General features: G+C 43.4%; 1 protein-coding gene across 1 annotated transcript; it reads right to left on the reverse strand.

Annotated features, from left to right (window-relative positions):
• Window positions 1-5,733: 5,733 nt before the first annotated feature.
• Window positions 5,734-18,722, reverse strand: LOC129176970 (serotransferrin-like). Its single transcript, XM_054767595.1, has 17 exons — window positions 18,611-18,722; window positions 18,376-18,530; window positions 16,906-17,008; window positions 16,589-16,780; window positions 16,215-16,341; window positions 16,084-16,139; window positions 15,713-15,876; window positions 14,866-15,025; window positions 14,640-14,803; window positions 14,461-14,557; window positions 12,063-12,083; window positions 11,799-11,963; window positions 9,312-9,462; window positions 8,600-8,667; window positions 8,331-8,512; window positions 6,094-6,283; window positions 5,734-5,980 (listed from the first exon to the last, which is right to left on the reverse strand). Exons 1-17 carry the CDS (start codon window positions 18,654-18,656, stop codon window positions 5,934-5,936), a joined length of 2,088 nt encoding a protein of 695 aa, XP_054623570.1. The 5' UTR covers window positions 18,657-18,722; the 3' UTR covers window positions 5,734-5,933.
• Between the last annotated feature and the right edge of the window lie 4,158 nt (window positions 18,723-22,880).

Below are 22,880 nucleotides of genomic sequence, written 5' to 3' on the forward strand. Positions count from 1 at the left end.
TTTATTTATGATGCACAGGATTCAAACATGAGTTATCAGCTTTGAAATCACAACTATGAAATATAGAAAACACGCAAATGCACCATATACTGCAAATACAGCCTCTGTCCTCTATACCGCACAGTCATGGCACTTCCAAACCACCTCCTTCCTGCACCTGCCACAAGTCGACCCGTCTCTCCTTCACACCCTAACCCTAACCCTAACGCACAGTGTATTCCTGCACGATCTGGTCCATCACATCGACTCCACTTTTCATGGCATTGTAGTCTGTCACTGATGGTACAGGTGGAGAAAAGTGTCAGGTGTGATGTGTGATAGAAGAGTTTCAGCTAAAATGAAAGGAAAGGTGGACAAAACTGTGGTGAGACCAGCGGTGTTGTTTTGTCTGGAGACAGTGTCAATGAGGAAAAGACAGGAGACAGAGATGGAGGTATGGCTGAGATTTGAATTGAACCACCATTTGAATTGATTCACTGTGGCGACCCCTGAAGGGAAAAGCCGAAAGGAAAAGAAGATGATTCATATATAATTTCAATTGAAATCTCAGCCATGCCTTCACATACTGTATATACCACACTAAATAGCTTATATACTGTAGTCATACAAAAGTCAAATTAAAACAGAAGTTAAATGCTTACGTGTGTCAAAAATAAGCATACATCTTTAATCTTTATGAATTTCGAGTGGTACGGTTTGACTTCATTGGGCTGTCATCTTCAGCTCTCACTGGATCGGCTCGCAGCCGAGTGTGAAGCAGTCTGCATGAGAATCAGCACCTCCATTGATGCTTCTGCAGCGATGCAGACTCTTAGGTCCATCGTGGTGAAGAGGGAGCTGAGCCGAACGGCAAAGCTCTCAATTTACTGATTGATGTACGTTGCAACCCTCACCTATGGCCATGAGCTTTGGCATGTGAGGAGGGGCCAGATGAGGTGACACATCCCTAAGGTGTTCAGGGCACGTCCCACCGGTTGGAGGTTTGGGGGGAAGACCCAGGGCATGTTGGACAGACTATGTCGCTCAACTGGCCTGGGAATGCCTTGGAATGTGCCGGGAGGAGAAAAAAGTACAAAGAACAAAGTAGCCGGAGAGAGGGAGGTCTGGCCTAACCTGCTTAGGCTGCTGCCCCCGTGACCCGACCTCAGATAAGCAGGAGGATGGATGTGTGTCAAAAATCTTCATGACAGGAGTGCTGTGCTGTTTATAAGGTCCTACTGCAAAACAAACACGAGTCAAAGATCCCCTTTATGACAGAAACACTAGCCAAGGGTACTCAATGTCATTGGAGCACGCCGCTGTTTTTGAGAATCAAAATTCAAGGAAAATATGAAAGAAATCTTTTTATGCCATGAGTTCTGTTGAAGTACATAGTGCAGAAATGCTAGCAAAAGGTCACTGATATGGCAAGTGTGTTTTTATAAATCTGTTTTGAAGTGAGTCATTTAAAATGTGGTCAAATTTTATTTCCAATTTTCTATACCGCTTGTCTTCATCAGGGTCACGGGTAAGTTGGAGCCTATCCCAGCTGAATGCAGCAAAATATAAACTGAAATTATCTGATTCATCCTATTACTTTATCAAGATATTATTATTGTGAGCCATGTATCGCATCGTGAGGTGCCCCGAGATACCCCGCCCTACTCCCAATACTTGATGCGACCCAGCCTCACTCAGACTACCTCCAGCGGCCCCCAGGTAAATTGTGTCTGCGGCCACTGCAGTACATATGTTAGTTGCATTTACTGACACACAGGGCATACTTTGTTCTCAGAACAGGAAGAGGGTGGGATATTATGCTTTGACACATTTGAATGTTGGCACCCTCTAGACAGGCAGGGAATTTTCAGTGATCCTCACCACAATGCGCTTTGAATTTCATGTTTTTTCAAAATAAATAAAATCAGCTGTTTCATGTTTGACTACAGCCTATTAGTAAAAAAAAATATGAAAACTGACTGGTGAGGACTATCAACTTGTTCATCCAAATGCACGGGGCCATTTTGGCCCTCTCTGGTATTTCTAGGGTGGGAAGGTTGAGGCCGGTAGTTCTAGTGTTAAGAGCTATCGTTGTGAAGGTTTTGTTATGAGAATATTGTTTATTAAATGACTGTAGTCTTGTGCATAGAAGGGACCAGTCTTGTGTGATTCAGAGACATGGAGGGGGTTGAGGTGCTCAAGGTCTTCTGCTCCTGTTCACATCCTGTGATGTTAGAAAATTAATTAAACCACACGTGTATGATATCACTACACTGACGCACACAAATAGATAGAGACACAGAGTCCAGCTGTAGTAGGCCCCTTCCTCGAGAAGCTGAACTCTGTAAACTAGGGAACACCCAACAGAAAATAAAGAGAGAGGTTTTCAGAGAGCGTATTCAGAGCGGTGTGGGATGTAACTCTGGTGCGTTCCGCCGTTCTCCTCGCGAGTGAAAAGACCATCTTGCCGTGGTTGAGTCTGTTTCTTTGAGTAGTTATACAGTCCAGTACTTGTCTTGGTTATCTGCAAGGATTTCCCTGACAGTTGTTCAACAGGATCTTAGATAATGAAAAGATGCCTGAGGAATGGAGGAGAAGTGTGCTGGTGCCCATTTTTAAGAACAAGGGAGATGTGCAGAGCTGTGGCAGCTACAAAGGAATAAAGCTGATGAGCCATACGATGAAGTTATGGGAAGGAGTAGTTGAAGCTAGACTAAGGGCAGAAGTGAGCATTTGTGAGCAGCAGTATGGTTTCATGCCAAAAAAAAGAGTACTACAGAGGCAGTATTTGCTTTGAGGATGTTGATAGAGAAGTACAGAGAAGGCCAGACAGAGCTGCATTGTGTTTTTGTAGATCTGGAGAAAGCTTATGACAGGGTGCCCAGAGAGGAACTGTGGTATTGGATGAGGAAGTCTGGAGTACCAGAGAAGGATGTTAGAGCGGTGCAGGACATGTATGAGGACTGTAAGACAGTGGCGAGGTTTGCTGTAGGTGTGACCGAGGAGTTCAAGGTGGAGGTGGGACTGCATCAGGGATCAGCTCCGAGCCCCTTCTTGTTCGCTATGCTGATGGACAGACTGACAGACGAGGTTAGACAGGAATCTCCACGGACTATGATGTTTGCAGATGACATTGTGATCTGCAGTGAGAGCAGGGAACAGGTGGAGGAGAAGCTAGAGAGGTGGAGGTTTGCCCTGGAAAGGAGAGGAATGAAGGTTAGCCGCAGTAAGACAGAGTACATGTGTGTGAATGAGAGGGACCCAAGTGGAAGAGGGAAGTTACAGGGAGAAGAGATGAAGATGGAGGATTTTAAGTCCTTAGGGTCAACGGTCCAGAGCAATGGAGAGTGTGACAAAGAGGTGAAGAAGCGTGTACAGGCAGGATGGTACGGGTGGAGAAAAGTGTCAGGTGTGATGTGTGATAGAAGAGTTTCTGCTAAAATGAAAGGAAAGGTGTACAAAACTGTGGTGAGACCAGCGGTGTTGTTTGGTCTGGAGACAGCGTCAATGAGGAAAAGACAGGAGACAGAGCTGGAGGTAGCAGAGATGAAGATGCTGAGGTTCTCTCTGGGAGTGACCGGGAAGGATAGGATCAGGAATGAGTACATCAGAGGGACAGCACATGTTAGAGGTTTTGGAGATAAAGTCAGAGAGGCCAGACTGAGATGGTTTGGACATGTCCAGAGGAGAGATAGGGAATATATAGGTAGAAGGATGCTGAGTTTGGAACTGCCAGGCAGGAGGCCTAGAGGAAGACCAAAGAGGAGGTTTATGGATGTAGTGAAAGACGACATGAAGGTAGTTGGTGTGAGAGAAGAGGATGCAGAAGACAGGGTTAGATGAAGGCAATTGATTCGCTGTGGCCACCCCTGAAGGGAAAAGCCGAAAGGAAAAGAAGATGATTCATATATAATTTCAATTGAAATCTCAGCCATGCCTTCACATATATACCACACTAAATAGCTTATATACTGTAGTCATACAAAAGTCAAATTAAAACAGAAGCTAAATGCTTACGTGTTTCAAAAATAAGCATATATCTTTAATCTTTATGAATTTCGAGTGGTACGGTTTGACTTCATTGGGCTGTGATCTTCAGCTCTCACTGGATCGGCTCGGAGCCGAGTGTGAAGCAGTCTGCGTGAGAATCAGCACCTCCATTGATGCAGCGTCTGCAGCGATGCAGACTCTTAGGTCCATCGTGGTGAAGCGGGAGCTGAGCCGAACGGCAAAGCTCTCAATTTACTGATTGATGTACGTTGCAACCCTCACCTATGGCCATGAGCTTTGGCATGTGAGGAGGGGCCAGATGAGGTGACACATCCCTAAGGTGTTCAGGGCACGTCCCACCGGTTGGAGGTTTGGGGGGAAGACCCAGGGCATGTTGGACAGACTATGTCGCTCAACTGGCCTGGGAATGCCTTGGAATGTGCCGGGAGGAGAAAAAAGTACAAAGAACAAAGTGGCCGGAAAGAGGGAGGTCTGGCCTAACCTGCTTAGGCTGCTGCCCCCGTGACCCGACCTCAGATAAGCAGGAGGATGGATGTGTGTCAAAAATCTTCATGACAGGAGTGCTGTGCTGTTTTTAAGGTCCTACTGCAAAACAAACACTAGTCAAAGATCCCCTTTATGACAGGAGCACTTTGTTTTTAAGGACCTAATGCAAAAACACCAGCCAAGGGTCCTCAATGTCATTGGAGCACACCGCTGTTTTTGAGAATCAAAATTCAATGAAAATATGAAAAGAAATCTTTTTATGCCATGAGTTCTGTTGAAGTACATAGTGCAGAAATGCTAGCAAAAGGTCACTGATGTTTTTTTTAATCTGTTTTGAGCCGTTTATATCATTTTATTCACCAGAGCAAGACACAGTTTGTGCTTTCCTTTTGCAGGCTAGACTACTGTAACTTCCTTCTCATCAGGCTCTCTAAACGAGCTGCAGGACATCCAGAATGCTGCTGCTCAAGTTCTGACTAGAACCAGGAAATATGACCATATTAGTCCAGTATTCAGGTTTCTGCACTGGCTTCCTGTTGCTCAGAGAATAGACTTTATAGAATAGTTTTAATGGAGAATTGGTCTTGTGCCAAAGTCCATCTCATGAGCCACATGAACCATCTCGGGCTCCGAGAAGCTCAGGGAGTGCTCTCCTGCGGGTGGCCAGAGTCAGGACTACACAGCGAGCCTGCATTTCAGTTCTATGCTGCTAAAATCTGAAGCCTTCCAGAAGCTGTGCGACAATCCTCAACTTTGGCAATGTTCAAAAATCCAAGCTGAAAAACTTCTATTCAACTTTGCAAATGACAACTCACAGTATTTTATGTGCACTGTTGATTCATTTATTTTTATGAAATGATTTTACCCTTTTCTGTAAAGCACTTTAAATTACCTTATGTACAAATTGTGCTTTGTTTGAAAATGGACTAGATTTGTCAAATACAATATTTTATTCAGAGGGATTGTGTGCTCTATAAATTGTTAGAGATGCCAATTTTTTTGTAGCATGATCGATAATTTTCTCCATTAAAGTGAATTTTCCCTCCACAGTTATGAGGCACTAATGCAGTTTCTAATCCAATGTCCAATCTGTTTATCCAAATACTACAAAATTTAGTTTGACGTTTAAAATAAGGCATAATTTAACATGCTTCTCTTGTTCACGTTAATTGTCAAGATTAGTTTTAAATAAGGCAGTATTTATTTTCCATCATTATTTTATTAATTCTTAGTAATGCTTTAAAAAAAAAAAAGCCGTAGGGCATTGAAAGGCTTTATTTGAGAAATATGGAAAACAAGTGACAATGCAGTAGCATAATGTAATGTGTTGCATTTGTGGACATGAGGGCTGGCTTGATTGTTGATTTGCAGGTGGAAACAGGTCTACAGCATGATCAGAAAGAAAATTCACAATGCAGTTTAGGTGCAACAGGAGTCTGCGTTAACTGAAGAGCCATCTAGTTTGTTGACTGACAGTTATGGGAAGTGCACAGTTTCTCCAAATCTGAGAAGGACAGGGGGGGGAAAAAAAAAAATCATTTTAAGAAGGGAGACACATTTACCTGGCAGAAGATACCTGCAGTACCATAATTCCATATTCTCAGGAACAGTACAAACCTGAAGCGCTGTCACTGCACTGCCTCAGCGAGTTCATGGCGTTCATGTAATCTGTTCCCAAGAACGCCTCATAGTTGGACCCAGCAGGAACTTCTTGGAGACACTTGGTCGAGTCCTTGAAGAGAAGATTCTTTCCCGACTCCGACTGAAACATTTTGAAATTGGCGGTGCTGCCACTACCAAACTTGGCCTAGAAAAATCAAAGATATTGAAATGTAGTCTCACTGAACAAACCACTAATATCTCATCCAGTTTTACATAAACACTACATTTAATTAATTAGGGCAGAGTTTGTTTTGTTTTCATTATAAACACTAGTTAACTTTGTGACAAAGAAAGTTAGGTACTATTACTGTATACACACACATCCTTAATTTCTCTGAAGGAAGTAATATGTCCTTGCTTGTGAAGAGAGACTCCTCTTAAGCAGTTATTTTTTATAATTTTACTCTTAAACCGACTTATTTTCACCCACGTTCCTTAAAAAGTGTGCAAAATTTTGTGAAAAATTCAGCTTAACACACGAAAGTTACCGTTTTGTAGAGCGGTGGGAGAAATTAGTCAGTTTAACTGAGTTTAATAATAGCGCCACCATGTGGTGTAATCTTCAGAAACATTGCACACGTACAGGAGCCGCGCATGTTTTGACATTCATTTGTGTGCAAATACTGTGTATTATTGTTAAAGGCCTGTAAGCAACTGGCCCACCATTACACAGAGGCAGTTTCACAATTTTGAGTTAAACTGCATGATTGTAAAAATTTAGTTCGGGCTGAAAAAGCTTGCTGTTCATAGCTGTCACTCACAGCCATCTGGTATTCACGTGCACGTCCTCTCCTCTCAGAAAGGAGGCCAACAATTCTCACTCACTCTCACTCAGTAGATCAGAGGTCTCAAACTTGCGGCCTGCAACTTGTCTTCAAAGATTACTGTAATAGGGCGTGCAACAAGCCAATGGTACTCGTAGGATGCACATGTAAGCCTACACTGAAGAGGGAGTGAGTCACTTAAAATGTGGTCAAATTTTTTTCCCCCAATTTTCTATACCGCTCGTCTTCATTAGGGTCACAGGTAAGTTGGAGCCTATCCCAGCTGAACGCAGCAAAATATAAACTGAAATTTTCCAGCGGCCCCCAGGTAAATTGCGTCTGCGGCCCCTGCAGTAGATATGTTAGTTGCATTTACTGACACAGGGCATACTTTGTTCTCAGATCAGGAAGAGGGTGGGATATTATGCTTTGACACATTTGAATGTTTACACCCTCTAGACAGCCAGGGAATTTTCAGTGACCCTCACCACAATGCGCTTTGAATTTCATGTTCTCAAAATAAATAAAATCAGCTGTTTCATGTTTGACTACAGCCTATTAGTAAAAAAACAAAACAAAAAGCACACGTTTAAGCAAATTTGTGTCCTAAATTAAACATTTCAGCATAAAAATGGTCACTAATCAATACCATGTCTAATCACTTACACTACACTTATTTTTTATTAGCATATGAAGGTAGCTGTGGTGACAAGAACTTAGACTACAAGTTATATCACTACATTACCTTACCAGTTTATGCCTTTTTATACCAGCAAGAATACAGGAAGTGAACAAATCTATTGCAATTGATGTAAAATGGACGGTTTAGGATTAAACAAGCTTTGCTTCTTCCTCCTCCTTTTGTACAATGTGGTGTATTCTAATGTAACTTGTATGCATCTTCAAATAAAACCATAACCATTAAAAAAATAAATAAGACGTCACATTCTACACTGGTCACTAGGCGTCAGTAATTACATTAGCCATCTTAAGTGCCAGAAGTATAAAAAGGAAACTAGGAACTCTCCCTGTGCCAACATGTGAATCTCCTATTTTCTCTTATGGCTTTGATGCTGGGTAACAGCAGTGCAAAGGTGACTGTTTTCATGTCTAGAGCTCTCATGTTAAACCATATTTAGGTCATAAATGGTTCTTTTAAAGCATAAAGGAAAGAGGAATAGACATGGGGTTTTTCTACGCTTATGAAAATATTCAATTTCTAAAGACTGAAACCAATTAACCGTGGTAAACAAGGAATTAGTGTACTTAACTGTCTGTGCAGTTTAAATCAGTGCAATTTAGCATTTCCAATGGGAACAGTACTTAAAAAAAAAAAGTGTGTGTTTTCAGCACAAGCGTAAAACTACAATACTGTGACTATAAGTATTATATTCCGAAGACCTAAAAATGTTTGGGGGTATTCCTGACCTGCTGGTCCTGGAGTACACGGACGACATCATTGCGGGTCTCTGGACGGGTCACTACAGCATGTGCTGGGGTGGCTGCCAGGTGACAATCTTTAAACTGTGTGACTGGAACAGACTGCTTCCCGGGGCAGATTAGTTCATAATCGCTGCTGGAGAGACCGCTAGCCCATGTTGGACCATTTCCTGCAAGACAGGAAGCGGCAGGTGTTTGATGTTAGGGCCGTGATGACTCCTTTAAAAACGTAAAAAACCACCACACGGCGTTCTTACCATCGCTGTTTTCTTGAACAGTTGTGTGTTTAATGAAGGCAACATCACCAGCGCCATCAACAAGACATCTAAAATGAAGAGGAGAAGAAACGTGCAACAGTGAAGAGTCCATCTTGTAAAGCATGGGTGTCCAAACTTGCCAGCAACGGCCGCATACAGAAAAACGTGAAGGATGCAGTGGATCACTGACATTTTGTGCCTTAAAAGATGCTAAAAAGCAATCTAGTCTGTCAAGGCTAAGCAGCCAAACAAAACATCCACAGCTTACTTTTGCTTTGTAGATGAAGAAATTGAGTGATATACCACATTACCAGCGGTGTCAAGACAATACACAAGATTGAGTCTACAATAACAATATTTTAAAAGAAAAAAAAAAAAGGTGAATACATGAATGGGCAAACTTTTTTTTTTTTTTATTTAAAACAATGCAGGTGCATTTTGAAATGTTTGTCCACCACATTACATAAAATCCTGTCAACATTTGAGACCAAATTGATCATAAACCTCTTCGAGAGATAGCTTCTCTGAATGAGAAATCTCACGTTTCAATCTGGTGACACCTCCACTCGTCATTAACTCATTTTTAGAAAAGGCCATTCTCTGGACACCCCTGTTGTAATGCAACTAAAACCAAACTGGATCAGTTTATTACGGCACACTTTTGTATTAAAATCATTTCATACCAACATGTCAGAACCAGTTGCCATCCTACCTAAACGCCCCAGCGTAGCCGTAGTATTTCTCCTCGGCACTGGCTTTGCACTTGAACTCGTCAGCCACAGTTTTGCCACTGCCGGCGCATTGAGAACAGAACGGAGAGTCAGCAGGTGCTCCAGGGGCACAGCCGCTACTGAAGAACTTGGCTGGGGGGGGAGGGAAGCACATGGCATGTCACATCTCACTGGTGTATAAAGAATGCAGTTTCATTCGCAATGCATTAGTATAGGATAACTTTGGAACTGGGGACGCTGCAATAAAAAGATAGTTTGGATTTATTGAAAAGTTGTATGACATCCCATCAGCAGTAGGCTCAGTGAATAACCCCCCCACAAATCACTCTGCGTTATTTGTCTCATTTGTGTGGATGTTATGATTGCATCTTCATCTGCAACCAACTTGTTTATGTGTTCCACAGCGGAAGATGCAAGTGTCTTCTCACACACACGGTGAGGGGACGGTGCACAGTGACATGGCGGGAGATAAATAGAACGCAGAGCGATGTGTGAGGTCTGATTTTTGTAGGAGGCATTTTTAAATGACTACTTTTGAACGTATATTGTTTAAGAAGCCAAACTCGTAAGGCAGCATCATGCTGCCTTTAGAGTTTACTGAGTATACTCTTACTCAGTTAAAATTGACTGGATTGTCTGCGTCATTAAGTACAGTTAATGCAGCCGTATAGTTTTAAAAAAATGGTTGAACCCTTTTTTAATTTTACACCAAGTACCACCTCAAGTGTTATGCTTTACCAGTACAGTGCCAACGTTTTACTACCTCTGCTTACCATCACGATTTAGCTTAAGTAAATTTGCTTTAAGTACAGGAGAGTTAAATATGAACGTATGTGTCCAATACAATGAAATTTAACTGATGTTCCGTAGTACCCCTGCGTGCCACCAGTGGTACTTGTACCAGTAATTTTAAAATCAGTGGTTCTCAAACTTTTCAGTCATGTACCCTGCAGACATCTGACTGGAATACTGTACTCCTGATACACAACGAAACATCTTTGATATATTATCCATCCATTTTCCTCCGCTTATCTGGGTCGAGTTGCAGGGAAGCCCAAATTTCCCGGCCATCCCCTCCAGCTCCACTGGGAGGACACCAAGGCGTTCACAGGCCAGCTGTGAGACAATCTCACCAGCGTGTCCTAGGTCTGCCCCTGGGCCTTCTCCCGGCTGGGCATGACCGGAACACCTTACACCAGGGAGGCATCCGGACTAGATGCCGAGCCACCTCAACTGGCTCCTCAATGTGAAGGAGCAGCGGCTCTACACTGAGTCCTCCTGAATGATTGAGCTAACTCAAATGGTGACAAGCTGTGGTAAGATGTTGTCAAATGTGACCTTTATGCAGTTTTGCTGTGCTTTTGTCTGCAACATGGTAATAACCAGTACAATGCAACTGTTAGATGTAATCAAATAAAATGGCACAACCTACAAAAAAAGAAAATTCAATATGAGGCCAATTACTGAGCCAAATATAGCTTTAGATTATGCAGAGCTAACATTAAACTTCACCTCTGCATTTACGCACCACATTTAAGGTGGAATAGAAAAACACACGTCTGTGTGCAGCGTCCAAGTCATTCACAAGTCTAGATCTGCATCACACGGTGTTCAAGGACCACTGTACAAAGTGGCCGAAACACCAGCAGATGACAGTAAAAGCAAAAATTACGTGCAAAATTGGGGCTTTCTAACAGTCAGTACATCCAGTCAAAGAAATGACTGGCTCATACAGCTCAGAAAAAGCACTAATTAGACAGCTGCATGTAAGAAGATGGGCCCTTTCCACATTTTTGGCAGGGTGTAGGGTTACCACCGTAGACTGCATTTTATACATTTAGAAATTGCTTTTTTATTTTAAATAAATGTTCCCGTTCCATCATGTTGTATTATATAGAATAAAAGTTACATTTGTCTTCCCCCCCCCCAAAAGATTTCAAAATATCTAATGCACAGAGAACGTCATGAGGTCACCTTTCTTCTGCACTGTACTACCTGCTGTGGCCTTTCACATGAGGCGTTCGAGCACATCAAGTAAATTTTAGTGTGAAACACTAATGCAGTTTTAAAATACGCTATGGCAGCCGCCGTACCCACTTTGGGAACCCAGTGTTAGTTACATTGGTGTGTGGTTCAATAATGGATTAGATTTGATATAGTTTATAAAAAAAAAATAGCCAAAGCGCTTCAATGAAGCGCAACCATTATTCATTCACCTCACACACTGAAATCTACATCTAGCCATAGCTGCCAATTCACACCTACCACCCAACATTCATACACCAGTTTAGGCAGCACTGGAGGCAAGGTAGATGAAGTGTCTTGCCCAGGTACACTACACAACAGTGACTGGTGATGGGAGCAAGGACCGAACCCCAAACCTTCTGGTTTCTGGACTACCTGCTCTGCCTCCTGAGCCACTGCCACCAGTTTACACTGAAAAACGGCAGATCAGCGCTCTTACTTACTGAAGTCACAGTCACTCGTTTGTCTGTGGATTTCACCCATGGGAATGTTCCAACCAGCCGTTCGTCCAAAGCCGGTGTGGCAAGACTTCTTCCCCCGCAAGTTGTCCCAGGTCACTCCTGAGCCCTTCTTGACTACAGCAACGGCAAAGTAGGAGGAGGCCGAGGCTACATGGGGGGGAATTTCAGAAAAGAGAAGGGCTAGGTGAGTCGAAGTACTGTACATTGAGATAATTTGGGGGTGGGGTGGGAGAGAAGACTGCTTACCTCCAGGTTTGTTGCACATTTCTGTAGAGACAAATAAAAACAAATAGAATTAGCAGGTTGGTTTCATGGCAATATACGGTATTTGTGTAAGAACTTGTCAAACTGCTGCACAGGATGAAAATTGGACATAACATGTACTCCTGTGTTACCTGTACAATGGCAGGCCTTCAAAGATGTAGTATTCTACCACTGTCACTAGGTGTCAGTACTGTTACTCTAATGTTGGGTGAGCCACACGTGCCAGACCTGATGCCATAACAGGATTTTATTGCAGGTTTGAGTTCTAACAACCCAAACACTAGCTACTGTTGAGGCCGTAACCCACACCAAGATAACTCAAACCTGAAACCGTGCCGTCACTTCCTGTCTGCCATTGCAAGGCTCTGGTCAACAGGCAGCAGTAATGTCAAACCATTGAGACATTTCATTACCGTAAACACATGAAGTCAGCCATGGCGGGTCAGACATGACAGTGGGAGGAAAAAAAAAAAAGTCTGATCCCCATGTGGCAGGGGTAAGGTTTTAGCTTCAAAAGTTTAAGAAATGAATTTCAGGCAAACTTGTTCGCAAGTCTCAGCAATGGTGTAAACAATGAATAATCGGAGCGTAAAGGCGAGTAGAGGGGTGTTATTTCCTGTCAACAGGGCTTTTAAAAACCATATGTAGAAGTCAAACAGGTTTCTATGCTCCAACTACAAAAAGATTAAATGTTAAATCGTATACAGTGGCTTGAAAAAGTATTCATACTCCTTGAACTTTCCCACATTTTGTCACGTTCCGACCACAACCAAATATATTTTATTGGCATTTTAGATGAAAGAACACAAAGAGACAATTGTGAAGTAGGAAAATTGTCCATGACTTTCAAATTGTTTTAAAAATAAACTGAAAAATGTGGCGTGCAGACGTATTCAGCCCCCGTGTCAATACTTTGTACCACCTCTCGCTGAAATTACAGCTGCAAGTCTTTTGGGGTATGTCTCTACCAGCTTTGCACATAGAGACTGGAATTTTTGCCCATTCTTTGCAGAACAGCTCAAGCTCAGCAAGATTAGATGGAGAGCGTTTGTGAACAGCAGTTTTCAGATCTTGCCACAGATTCGATTGGATTTAGGTCTGGACTTTGACTGGGCCATTCTAACACAGGAATATCTTTTGTTTGAAACCATTCCATTGTAGCTCTGGCTTTATGTTGAGGGTCGTTGTCCTGCTGGAAGGTGAACCTCCGCCCCATTCTCAAGTCTTTTGCAGATTCCAGCAGGTTTTCTTCCAAGATTGTCCTGTATTTGGCTCCATCCATCTTCCCATCAACTCTGACCAGCTTCCCTGTCCCTGCTGAAGAAAAGCAGCCCCACAACATGATGCTGCCACCACCATGTTTGACAGTGGGGATGGTGTGTTGAGTGATGTGCAGTGTTAGGTTTCCGCCACACATAACGTTCTGCAGTTAGGCCAAAAAGTTCCACTTTGGTCTCATCTGACCACAACACCTTCCACACGTTTGCTGTGTCCCCCACATGGCTTCTGGCAAACGAGACCGCTTACGGCTTTCAACAATGGCTTTCTTCTTGCCACTCTTCCATAAAGGCCAGATTTGTGCAGTGCACAACTAATTGTTGTCCTATGGACAGACTCCCCCCACCTGAGCTGTGGATCTGTGCAGCTCCTCCAGAGTTACCGTGGGCGTCTTGGCTGCATCGCTGATCAGTGCTCTCCTTGGGCACGTAAGTGTCGGTGGACGGCCATGTCTTGGTAGGTTTGCAGTTGTGCCATACCCTTTCCATTTCTTCATGGATTGAACAGTGCTCCGTGAGATGTTCAAAGCTTGGGAAATCTTTATAACCTAACCCTGCTTTAAACTTCTCTACAACTTTATCCCTGACCTGTTGTGTGTTCCTTGGACTTCCTGATGCTGTTCACTGACCAGTGTCCTCTTAGCAAACCTCTGAGGCCGTCACAGAAGAGCTGTATTTGTACTAAGGTTAGATTACACACAGGTGGACTCCATTTGATCATTTGGTCAACAGCTGATCATTCAGCAATCAGGCAACCTCTGAAGGCAACTGGTTACACTCAGAAAAGGGGGCTGAATACTTTTGCACGCCACATTCAGTTTTTTATTTAAAAAAAAAAAATTTGAAAGTCGTACAATTCTCCTACTTCACAATTGTCGCTTTGTTGATGTTTCATCTAAAATGCCAATAAAATATATTTATGTTTGTGGTCGGAACGTGACAAAATGTGGGAAAGTTCAAGGGGTATGAATACTTTTTCAAGCCACTGTACTGCGGAAACTCCTGCAACATGGTAGAGTCTAGAACCAATTAACAGCTATAAATGAGGGACGACTATTCTAAATAATTTTATCACAACTGATGGGGCACTGAAAATATCCTACCTTCATTGTACTGCTCCACCATGGCTGGAACCAGGCCGCACTTTCCAGCTGCGAACACCTCTCCTCCGTCAACCGCCATCGCATCAGCCTCTTTGCGCTACAGTGAAAAATTAAAAAGCCAACACTTGGAGCAAAAAATAAATAAAATGAAAAGGAACCTAGCAACTCTGGATTGTTACCATGATCATTTTCAAGCATGCTTCAACTGTGGCGCCTTCCTGGCAAACAATTTTGTTGTCTTCATCCACCAAAGGGTGAAAACTCCATTTGTCGCACTTGCTTGTTTCAGTGGCACCCACAGCACACCATGTGATTGCGCCGGATGTGTCTGCTGTACTGACCTCTGAAAAGGTCATGCAAAAAAGTCAGCTCACCTCACATCTTAGTGTGTATGCCTTTTATTACCTTTTGTCAGCGAGCGCACTGTGCCCGTGTACGTGGCACCCAAATACATGAAGGAGTTGGTGTTGGCAGGCAGTCGGACAAGGTCCACAGTAGAATCTTTAAACATCAGGTTCTTGGCAGGTGAGTATGCCTCTGAGGAGAACAGATTGAAGTCTTCTTTCTTTAAAAAGTGGAAAAAATAAAAAAATCCTGACATCACTGCATTACCAAGGGTTGTGAACAAGATCTGAAATTGGAATCTTTAAAACCACATGGACTATAAACAATTCAATTTGAAAAAGTTTCAGTCACCATAATCGTACATCGAATAAAGCCACAAAAAAAGTCTAATTTGCTGGCCTCGATAAAATGAGGTCTGCATGTTTCTTTTACCGTACAGGCTGGACGACAAGAGTGTTCACTCTGCACAGTCGTGAAGTTAGTTTCACGTTGGCAGTTGGATATTTGGCTCCGGAGCAACAGCAGTAGATCCTCCTCACTGTGCTCAGACTGCTCTCATGGCAAGTGTTGATCTACTTGTAGTCACTGGTTGTTTATACTAGGGACCACCAATGAAGCACCATTGCATTGAAAAGTTTGCATAAAACTCATTGGGTTTTTTGCTTTGTTTAAAAAGTGCTTGACATTCCTATTACAATGTTAGATACGCTTGACAATTCAAAGTTTATTGCTTTTGATATGTACTCATTATGCCATATAATGAAAATGTCTCAAATGTCAATATATCAATTGCCAATAATTTATAGGCCAATTCTCTTCCGGAAAAATTTTCTATCATGACTGACCTATAGACACCAATTCCTTTTCCAATATTAGCAACTGCTTTTACCTAAGATCTACATCTTACCCGCAGTGTGGTGAGGCTTCTCCATATCAAGTCAGTCAGCTGGGGGTCCTTGCGGGTGACGACGGCGTGAGCTGGTACTCTGGCCAGGTGGCATCTTTTGTAATCGTCTATGGGCGCCCTGGTGTTGTCAGGGCACAGCAGCTCATAGTTGGTCTTTTCACTGTCTGCAAATAAGATACAGCACTCAGAAAATGCAGTATTTCCTGAGATTACTACAATATATATCATTGGATTGAGTTCTAAAATGGGGCAGGATGCAGCCCTTGTGATAAACTGACTGGAAAAGTATGTAATTTTGAAACATCTAATCTGTAGGAACCCTGCTATGCATTTTTATATCCAATGTAATCAAATAATGCTTTGGGACTTACCAGGCACAGTCAGATGTTTCACAAAAGCCACATCTCCGGCATCTTCCACCAGGCACCTAGTAAGAGACAGTTATTTTCTTCATTGCCATATAATGCAACATCATGGTTGAAAAAGATGATCGCAAACTGACTGGAAGGCGCCGCTGTAGTCGTAGAAAGGCTCTTTGTGGGACCGCGAGCAGTCACCCTTGCAGCCTTTACATAGTGGGGCGTACTCTGCTCCGGGTGCGCAGCTTTTAGAGAAGAAGCTAGCCACCGCTGCAATTGAAGCAAAAAAAACCTTGAGGCTACGGTCACACTTGTCTACTCTGGTGTGGGCCAAAAAAAAAAAACCCACACATCTTGCACTTGGGTGCAGTTGGCTTAGCATTCACACTGGGATTTTTGTCATGGGACCAAAAGGCAAACACACCAGAGTTCTTTTAAGCAAACCAAACATAAGTGAAGGCACCCAAAGAGTCACATCTGTTAATCTATGAGCAAGATGGCCTGACATGTGACTCACCCTCCTCAATTGGTTTGTCCTCAATGCCGCTCCACTTCAGTATACCCATAGACACCAGAGTTCCAATGGGAATGTTCCAGCCAGCAGATTTTCCAAAACCGGTGTGGCAGGATCTCTTCCCTTCCAAGTCTCGGATACCAAATGTGCTGCTCTTCTTAACCACAGCCACAGCATAGTAACAGCTCTCTGATGCTGAACAAAAGATTATACGAACAATGATTGAAAATATTTCCACATCGCTGCTGTCAGTGAAAATGGCTTTGAGGAACACATTTACTAGCCTCAGACATCAATTCAACAAAAATCTGAAATCTTACTCTGGCCATAGTTCTCAGCAATTATGGGATACAGTTTGTAGTTCTTCAGCCCAGCAGTGTAGATGTCTCCTCCATCCAATGTGATTGCATCAGCATTACCGGCCTGTCAGAGAACCCTGATGTTACTTTAACTTGTAAGCAAATGCAAAGTATTTTTGCATCAGATTCCTCAAAACAGCAGCGCATTCCTGTCAGAGAATCTTGGACTAGTGTTTTTGCTGCAGCGCTTTCAGAGCACTCTGTATAGAGGGACCAACTCAATTGTTTGCTATTCACAATGAGAGAAGATGAACAGTAAGCAAATAAACTGTAGAATAAGGGTACAAAGACTAATTGATTTGGGACAGCACTACACTGTCAAAATTCCCACCCTCAGGAAGTAAGTATGCATGTCTACGTGGTATTTATGCATAAGTGAAAGTGAGAGATTTGGAACACAGCCCACAATAGAAGTGTAACCCCCGCTGAATGCACTGTAGCTCTGGGTGGTGTAGGTCTCCTGAGCTCTGCGTTGTGTTTAATGGTGGTAATGAACAGGAGACTTGGAGCTTCTTGCAGACAGTGACACCGTTTATTCCTGGTGTAAGACAATGTGCACTGATCACTACCGTGAGAGTTGTTACAGACTACAATGACAATGAGTTACATTAGCATCACAGCTAACCATACGATGGCATAGAGGAGCGCTCCTCTACTCACCTCGGGTCACAGGGCTGATGAACTAAAGCTGCAATTACAGTACACTCTGCCCTATATATATATATATATATATATATATATATATAGCCCACGAGAGAGAGAGGGCGCTATTGAGCCATTACTCCAACCACTGTTAGAACAAGTGGAATCACAATAACCAAAGTAAACCTGTTACAGAAGCACACTTACGCACTGAAAATGCCAAGTACGGAAGTAGCACAATCAGAGCAAGAAGCCGCCATTTTGCCCAGACATCAGGATATTAGCCCTTCCGTTTTAAATGAAGGACTCAATTTTATTTTTTACTAACATTTAGCGAGTAAAAATGTTAAGCTGTGACAATGCATATTGCATTAATATTATACTCAAGATAATATATTATCAGAGCAGGAGTACTATTACAACACCACATTATCAGTAGTGTAAAACGAACATGTCTCACGGCAGTCTAAACTCAGCTCACATTCCCCATTAGTGGGTGAACAATCCAACGCTTGGTGTATTCTGCTTCACAATAACAGCAGACATCGAAGGATCAAAAAGCGACGTCGCTATGAACGCTTGGCCGCCACAAGCCAGTTATCCCTGTGGTAACACCTGCGTGAAAGCCAACAAGTCAGAAAGGATCGTGACGCCCCGCTTTCACGGTCTGTACTCATACAGCGAGCTTTTGCCCTTCTGCTCCATTTACATATAGATAGATATAACAACCATTAAACAAGGACTATGTACACCTGCAGTTCTACTGCATTGTGCTCAATGACAACTCACATGAATGGCAATGATGCAATCCAGTGAGTTGGTCTTCTTCACACAGGTGAACACGGGGGCCTTGTTCGCCAGGTCCAAACATTTCTGGTACTCTTGGTCCGACTTGACGCACCACCTCACCTTGTCCGTATCAGCGGGGGCCGACAATACCGCGGCTGCCCATGGAGAAGAGAAATTCATCAAGTATGCACAACAAAGTGTGTGTTTGTCTAGAATGCAAACAAATTGTTTTTACCCAGGCAGGCGAGCAAGAGGTGCAGGAGAAAGAGGAGGTGCTTCATGGTGGAAGGTCTCCAGGTCAGCAGAGTGAGCTGCAGCCCCGCGTGGCCTTTTATAGCAAAACTCTGGCGTTAAAAAAACGCACATTTTGCTCAAATTTCCCAACTTAGTGTGCGCGTGTGCCTTTGTGTGCTTAGCACACAAAATGTCATCATGGTGGAAATTCACAGCCTTAAATTAAACCAGTTAATCTGATTACATAGATTTTTTAAATTGATTTGAGGTTTACCCATGTCCGTTTTTTCAATGAATACAATAATCAATACAAAATACTCTTAAATTAGTCCAATGTTTTATAGCTACCTTAAAACAGCTACTTTGATAAACATCGATTTTTTAAATTGATTGACTGGAGGCTTAATCATGTCATTTTGTTTCATAAATTTTTAAATTAGTTCAGTACTTCATTCATTACTCAATTTAACCAGGTAATTTGTTTAAATGTGTTTTTTAATTGAGTGATTGTTTGGAGGCTTAATCAAGTCATTTTTTAGAATAACTACAATGTTTAAACCCTTTGAAATTTAGTACTGAATAGCTACATTAAACCAGCTAATTTGATTCATGTTATTTCCTAATTTATTGATTAGTCTTGATTTTTTTTGTGGAAATCAATGTGATCAAATCAGTCCGGGGTTTAATGGGTTTTAATGAAATATTTAAATATTTCAACTGTCTTAAATGGATCCCTTATATATACTGTATATATTACGTGTTGGACAGATTGATTAAATACCTTTGATAATTGGTACAACATACATAACATAAATAGACATAACATAACAACATAAATAAAATTAAACCAAAAAACTCACCAAAAATGGAAAAAATAGAGCAAAAAGGCAAAACATACAATGTAAATATTATTGTGATTATTGTATTGCATGTAAGGTGACCTTGGGCGTTTTGAAAGCCAGCAACCAATAAAATGTATTATTATTTATTTGTATTATTATTTAGAAGACGATGAATAACTAATAATAAAACAATGCTTTGTCTGTTGTTTGACTGTATAACTTTTTTAAAAAGTTTAAAAGTTTTGTATTTTCGAAAAATACATTACAAAATATCAAAGCAGCCCCCTGCATCCTTTGATTTTCAGTATGCATCCCCCGGTGGAAGACATTTGGACGCCCTGTTCTCAAGAATTTCAGAGACAACGTTAAAAAGTCACCGCAACAAAACTAGCCTATCGATGCTACAGCCAAAATGTCTGTACTTGTGTAAGCAGCTCTTCTACCCCTGAACAGTGTGTGTTATTATTTTTCTGACAAATGCACCACATAGTGGCGCTGTTATTAAACCCCCTATGTTGGATTGACTTGAAATTTTTTATACAGCTTAACTAAACACCCACTTTAACTTTCGGGTGTCTAACCAAAAGTTGGTACACACCTTTAGTAGACTGACAAGCACATGTGTAAAATTTGAGCAAGATCGTTTGAAAAACATGGCTGCCATCAAGAAAAATGTCTTTCGAGCTGATCAACTGTCCGTAAGTCATTGACCATTTGTGTAATGATCATAAACCTTTGAGGAACTCATGATTACATCTATGCTAACATGTCTTCTACAGCATTTTGAGCACAACCTGTAGGGGGCACCTAGATGGACATTTATTTCTAAGCCACGCCTCCACTTTGGAGTTCTTTTGTCCCACCCCAAAATAGATATTGAATAGGTTATCAAACCAGACATCGTCAAACGTTGTAGCAATGTTCCACATATTGAGCAAAACTGAACTTTGTGCAAAAGAATCGGGGATGTGCCCCACTAAACATTAACTTCCATTGACATCAGTCAGAGAACACGCCAAAACACAAAAAGACAAGCCGGGGTCAACGCTCTGCTTACGCAACAGACAACCTATGAAACAGGTCTTCAGGGATCCTTACTCTCTTGCTGACCTTTCAAGTTCATTTGGTGGGACATTATTACTTATTGCAGTTCTGAACAGCAACACTATTTGATTTTGTTTGCCATTTTAACAGCAGCAGCTAGGAAGTTTTCAATCCCAGCACAAGATTGATTTCGAGGTGACATTTCTGACCAGTGATTGTGTAAACAGACTGTACATGATGATGTGACACACTCGCCTGGCTTCTGCTGTGTCATCGTCTCAGTAACATTGTGTTTTTATCATCTGTTTGAATTACGTGTTGATTAACGCTGTTGTACATGCATACAGACCAACACTTGTGTGTCTTAATCGCAGGCGACCAAAGGTCCTGTTGTCCCAAGACAGGTCTGGCTGTGCTGTTTTTTTTAGAAAGTGAAGAAAGCAATAGTTGAGAAGCTATCTGTTACATTTTCTTACATGCTAATTTTTCTATTTTTGTTTTTTTTTTCCCCTGTCCTGTCCAGCCCATAAAGCAGATAGAATTGTAGATCTAAATGCCGTCAAGTGCTCAACAGATTTACTCTGCCAGGGAGAAGTGTGATATACACTTCCCCTGTCATACAAAATGTATTTGACTTTGATGCTTGTTATAAAGCAAATTTGGAGCGACCGGACCGGAGCAGGAGGGGGCAGAGAAGAAGAGAAAAGGAAACCGGGGGGGGGGTTAATGAAATGATGAACTATGATAGTGATCACAATGATAATACTGCATTGAAACAGTCACACATAATTGTAGTAATGTAATGGTTATCCATGATAGTGAACAGAATGAAAATTACTGTAATACACATTGTAAAAAAAAAAAAACAACAACAACAAAAAAAAACTGTAGTCATACTGCTGATATCACCGTCGCTGTAATAAAACCAACAACATAATAACACCCTGGATAACTCAGTGAGTAATGTGGGGAAGTACGTATGTACTGTGAGTGTGCATATGTACAGGTATCTCTGTATGTGAGGAAGACTTCATACATATAAAGGTGCAAGAATGTGTGGGCGTGTAATTGTCACTGAGAATGCATGAAAGGAAAGGGGCCGCCTTCCACCTCCCAGAGAGCCCCGCCCCAAATAGGCCGCCAGAAGGCCACCAGGCCCACAGGGGCAGGCAGCACAAAGATCAGTGCCCCAACAGCCAGCCCAGACAGCCCCCAGGCGCGGAGAGCGCGGACCGCCGGGGAGCAGGAAGACACCAGGCCACACCCTCCCAACGGTAGGACGCCGCCAGCAAGGCAGACAGGGGAGCCAGCGAGGAGGAAAGCGGGAAACTGAGCAGGCAGGCGGGAAAACGGGCGAGCAGCCAGGTGAACCACCACACAGCGCCAACCGACACCCGCGGGCCAGCAAACCCCGAAGAGGGAGAGGGAGCACCACACCCCAAGCCGCAGGGAGGCCAAGCACCAGAGCCGAGAAGGCGAGACCAGCAGCAGACCAGCCGACGGCCCCCACAAACCACCAGAAGCCAGACCAGCCACATGCCACCAGAGCCGACAGCGCACCACCCGCGTACCGGAGCCCCACCCACACAAGCCCACAGACAGACCGGGGGAGGCGAGGACACAGACAGCGGCCCGGCAGAGCACAAAGCGCAACGGCGACAAACGCCCAAGCGCCCGGCAGAGCACAACCCCCCCCCAGCGGGCCCGGCCCCAGGGCACCCGCCCCCCCCACCCCCACCCGCCACCCAGGCCCACAGTACCCGCAAGCTGGCCCGGCGCCCCAGCAGCCGCCACAGCGCAACAACCATCACCTGCAGCACCGGCACCGTCCCCCAGAGACCGCCGAACCCGCCCCAAGAGCGCAGAGACGCCCGCAGCACGTGTCAGTCCAGGGGAAGCACTGCAAGCCGCCCCCCCCGAGCGCAAGCCCCGGCATCAACAGGTCCCAGAGGGCCACCCCAGGGAAGGGCAGGCGAACCAGACAAGGGCACCCCACAGGCCAGGCCGCCCCGGGCGAGCCACCGCGACGGCCAGGCCCCCGGCCACACCGCCGACCCTGGCGGGCAGGCGCCGAGGTGCACGAGGCACCCCAATCCAGCCCGCCCCACCCGTGTATGTGATAAGGTGTGATTGTGTGTATAATGCAATTAAAAAAATAATAAATAAATAAAATAAAATAAAAGAGGACAGCTACGAAAAGCTGGCCTCTGTGTCCCTGAGGGGTGTATCTGTGTGCATGTATATGGGGTGTATGTGGATGATAGCTAATGATGCAATTAAAATCGGGGGACAGCTGCCGCTCGGAGGGCCCCTCACCTGACCAGCCCCCCCCCCCAAACCCTAAGTGTCTACTCTGCGATTAAAATTGGGGGGCAACAGGTCAGT

The sequence above is a fragment of the Dunckerocampus dactyliophorus genome, chromosome 2, assembly GCF_027744805.1.
Source record: "Dunckerocampus dactyliophorus isolate RoL2022-P2 chromosome 2, RoL_Ddac_1.1, whole genome shotgun sequence".
NCBI lineage: Eukaryota > Metazoa > Chordata > Actinopteri > Syngnathiformes > Syngnathidae > Dunckerocampus > Dunckerocampus dactyliophorus.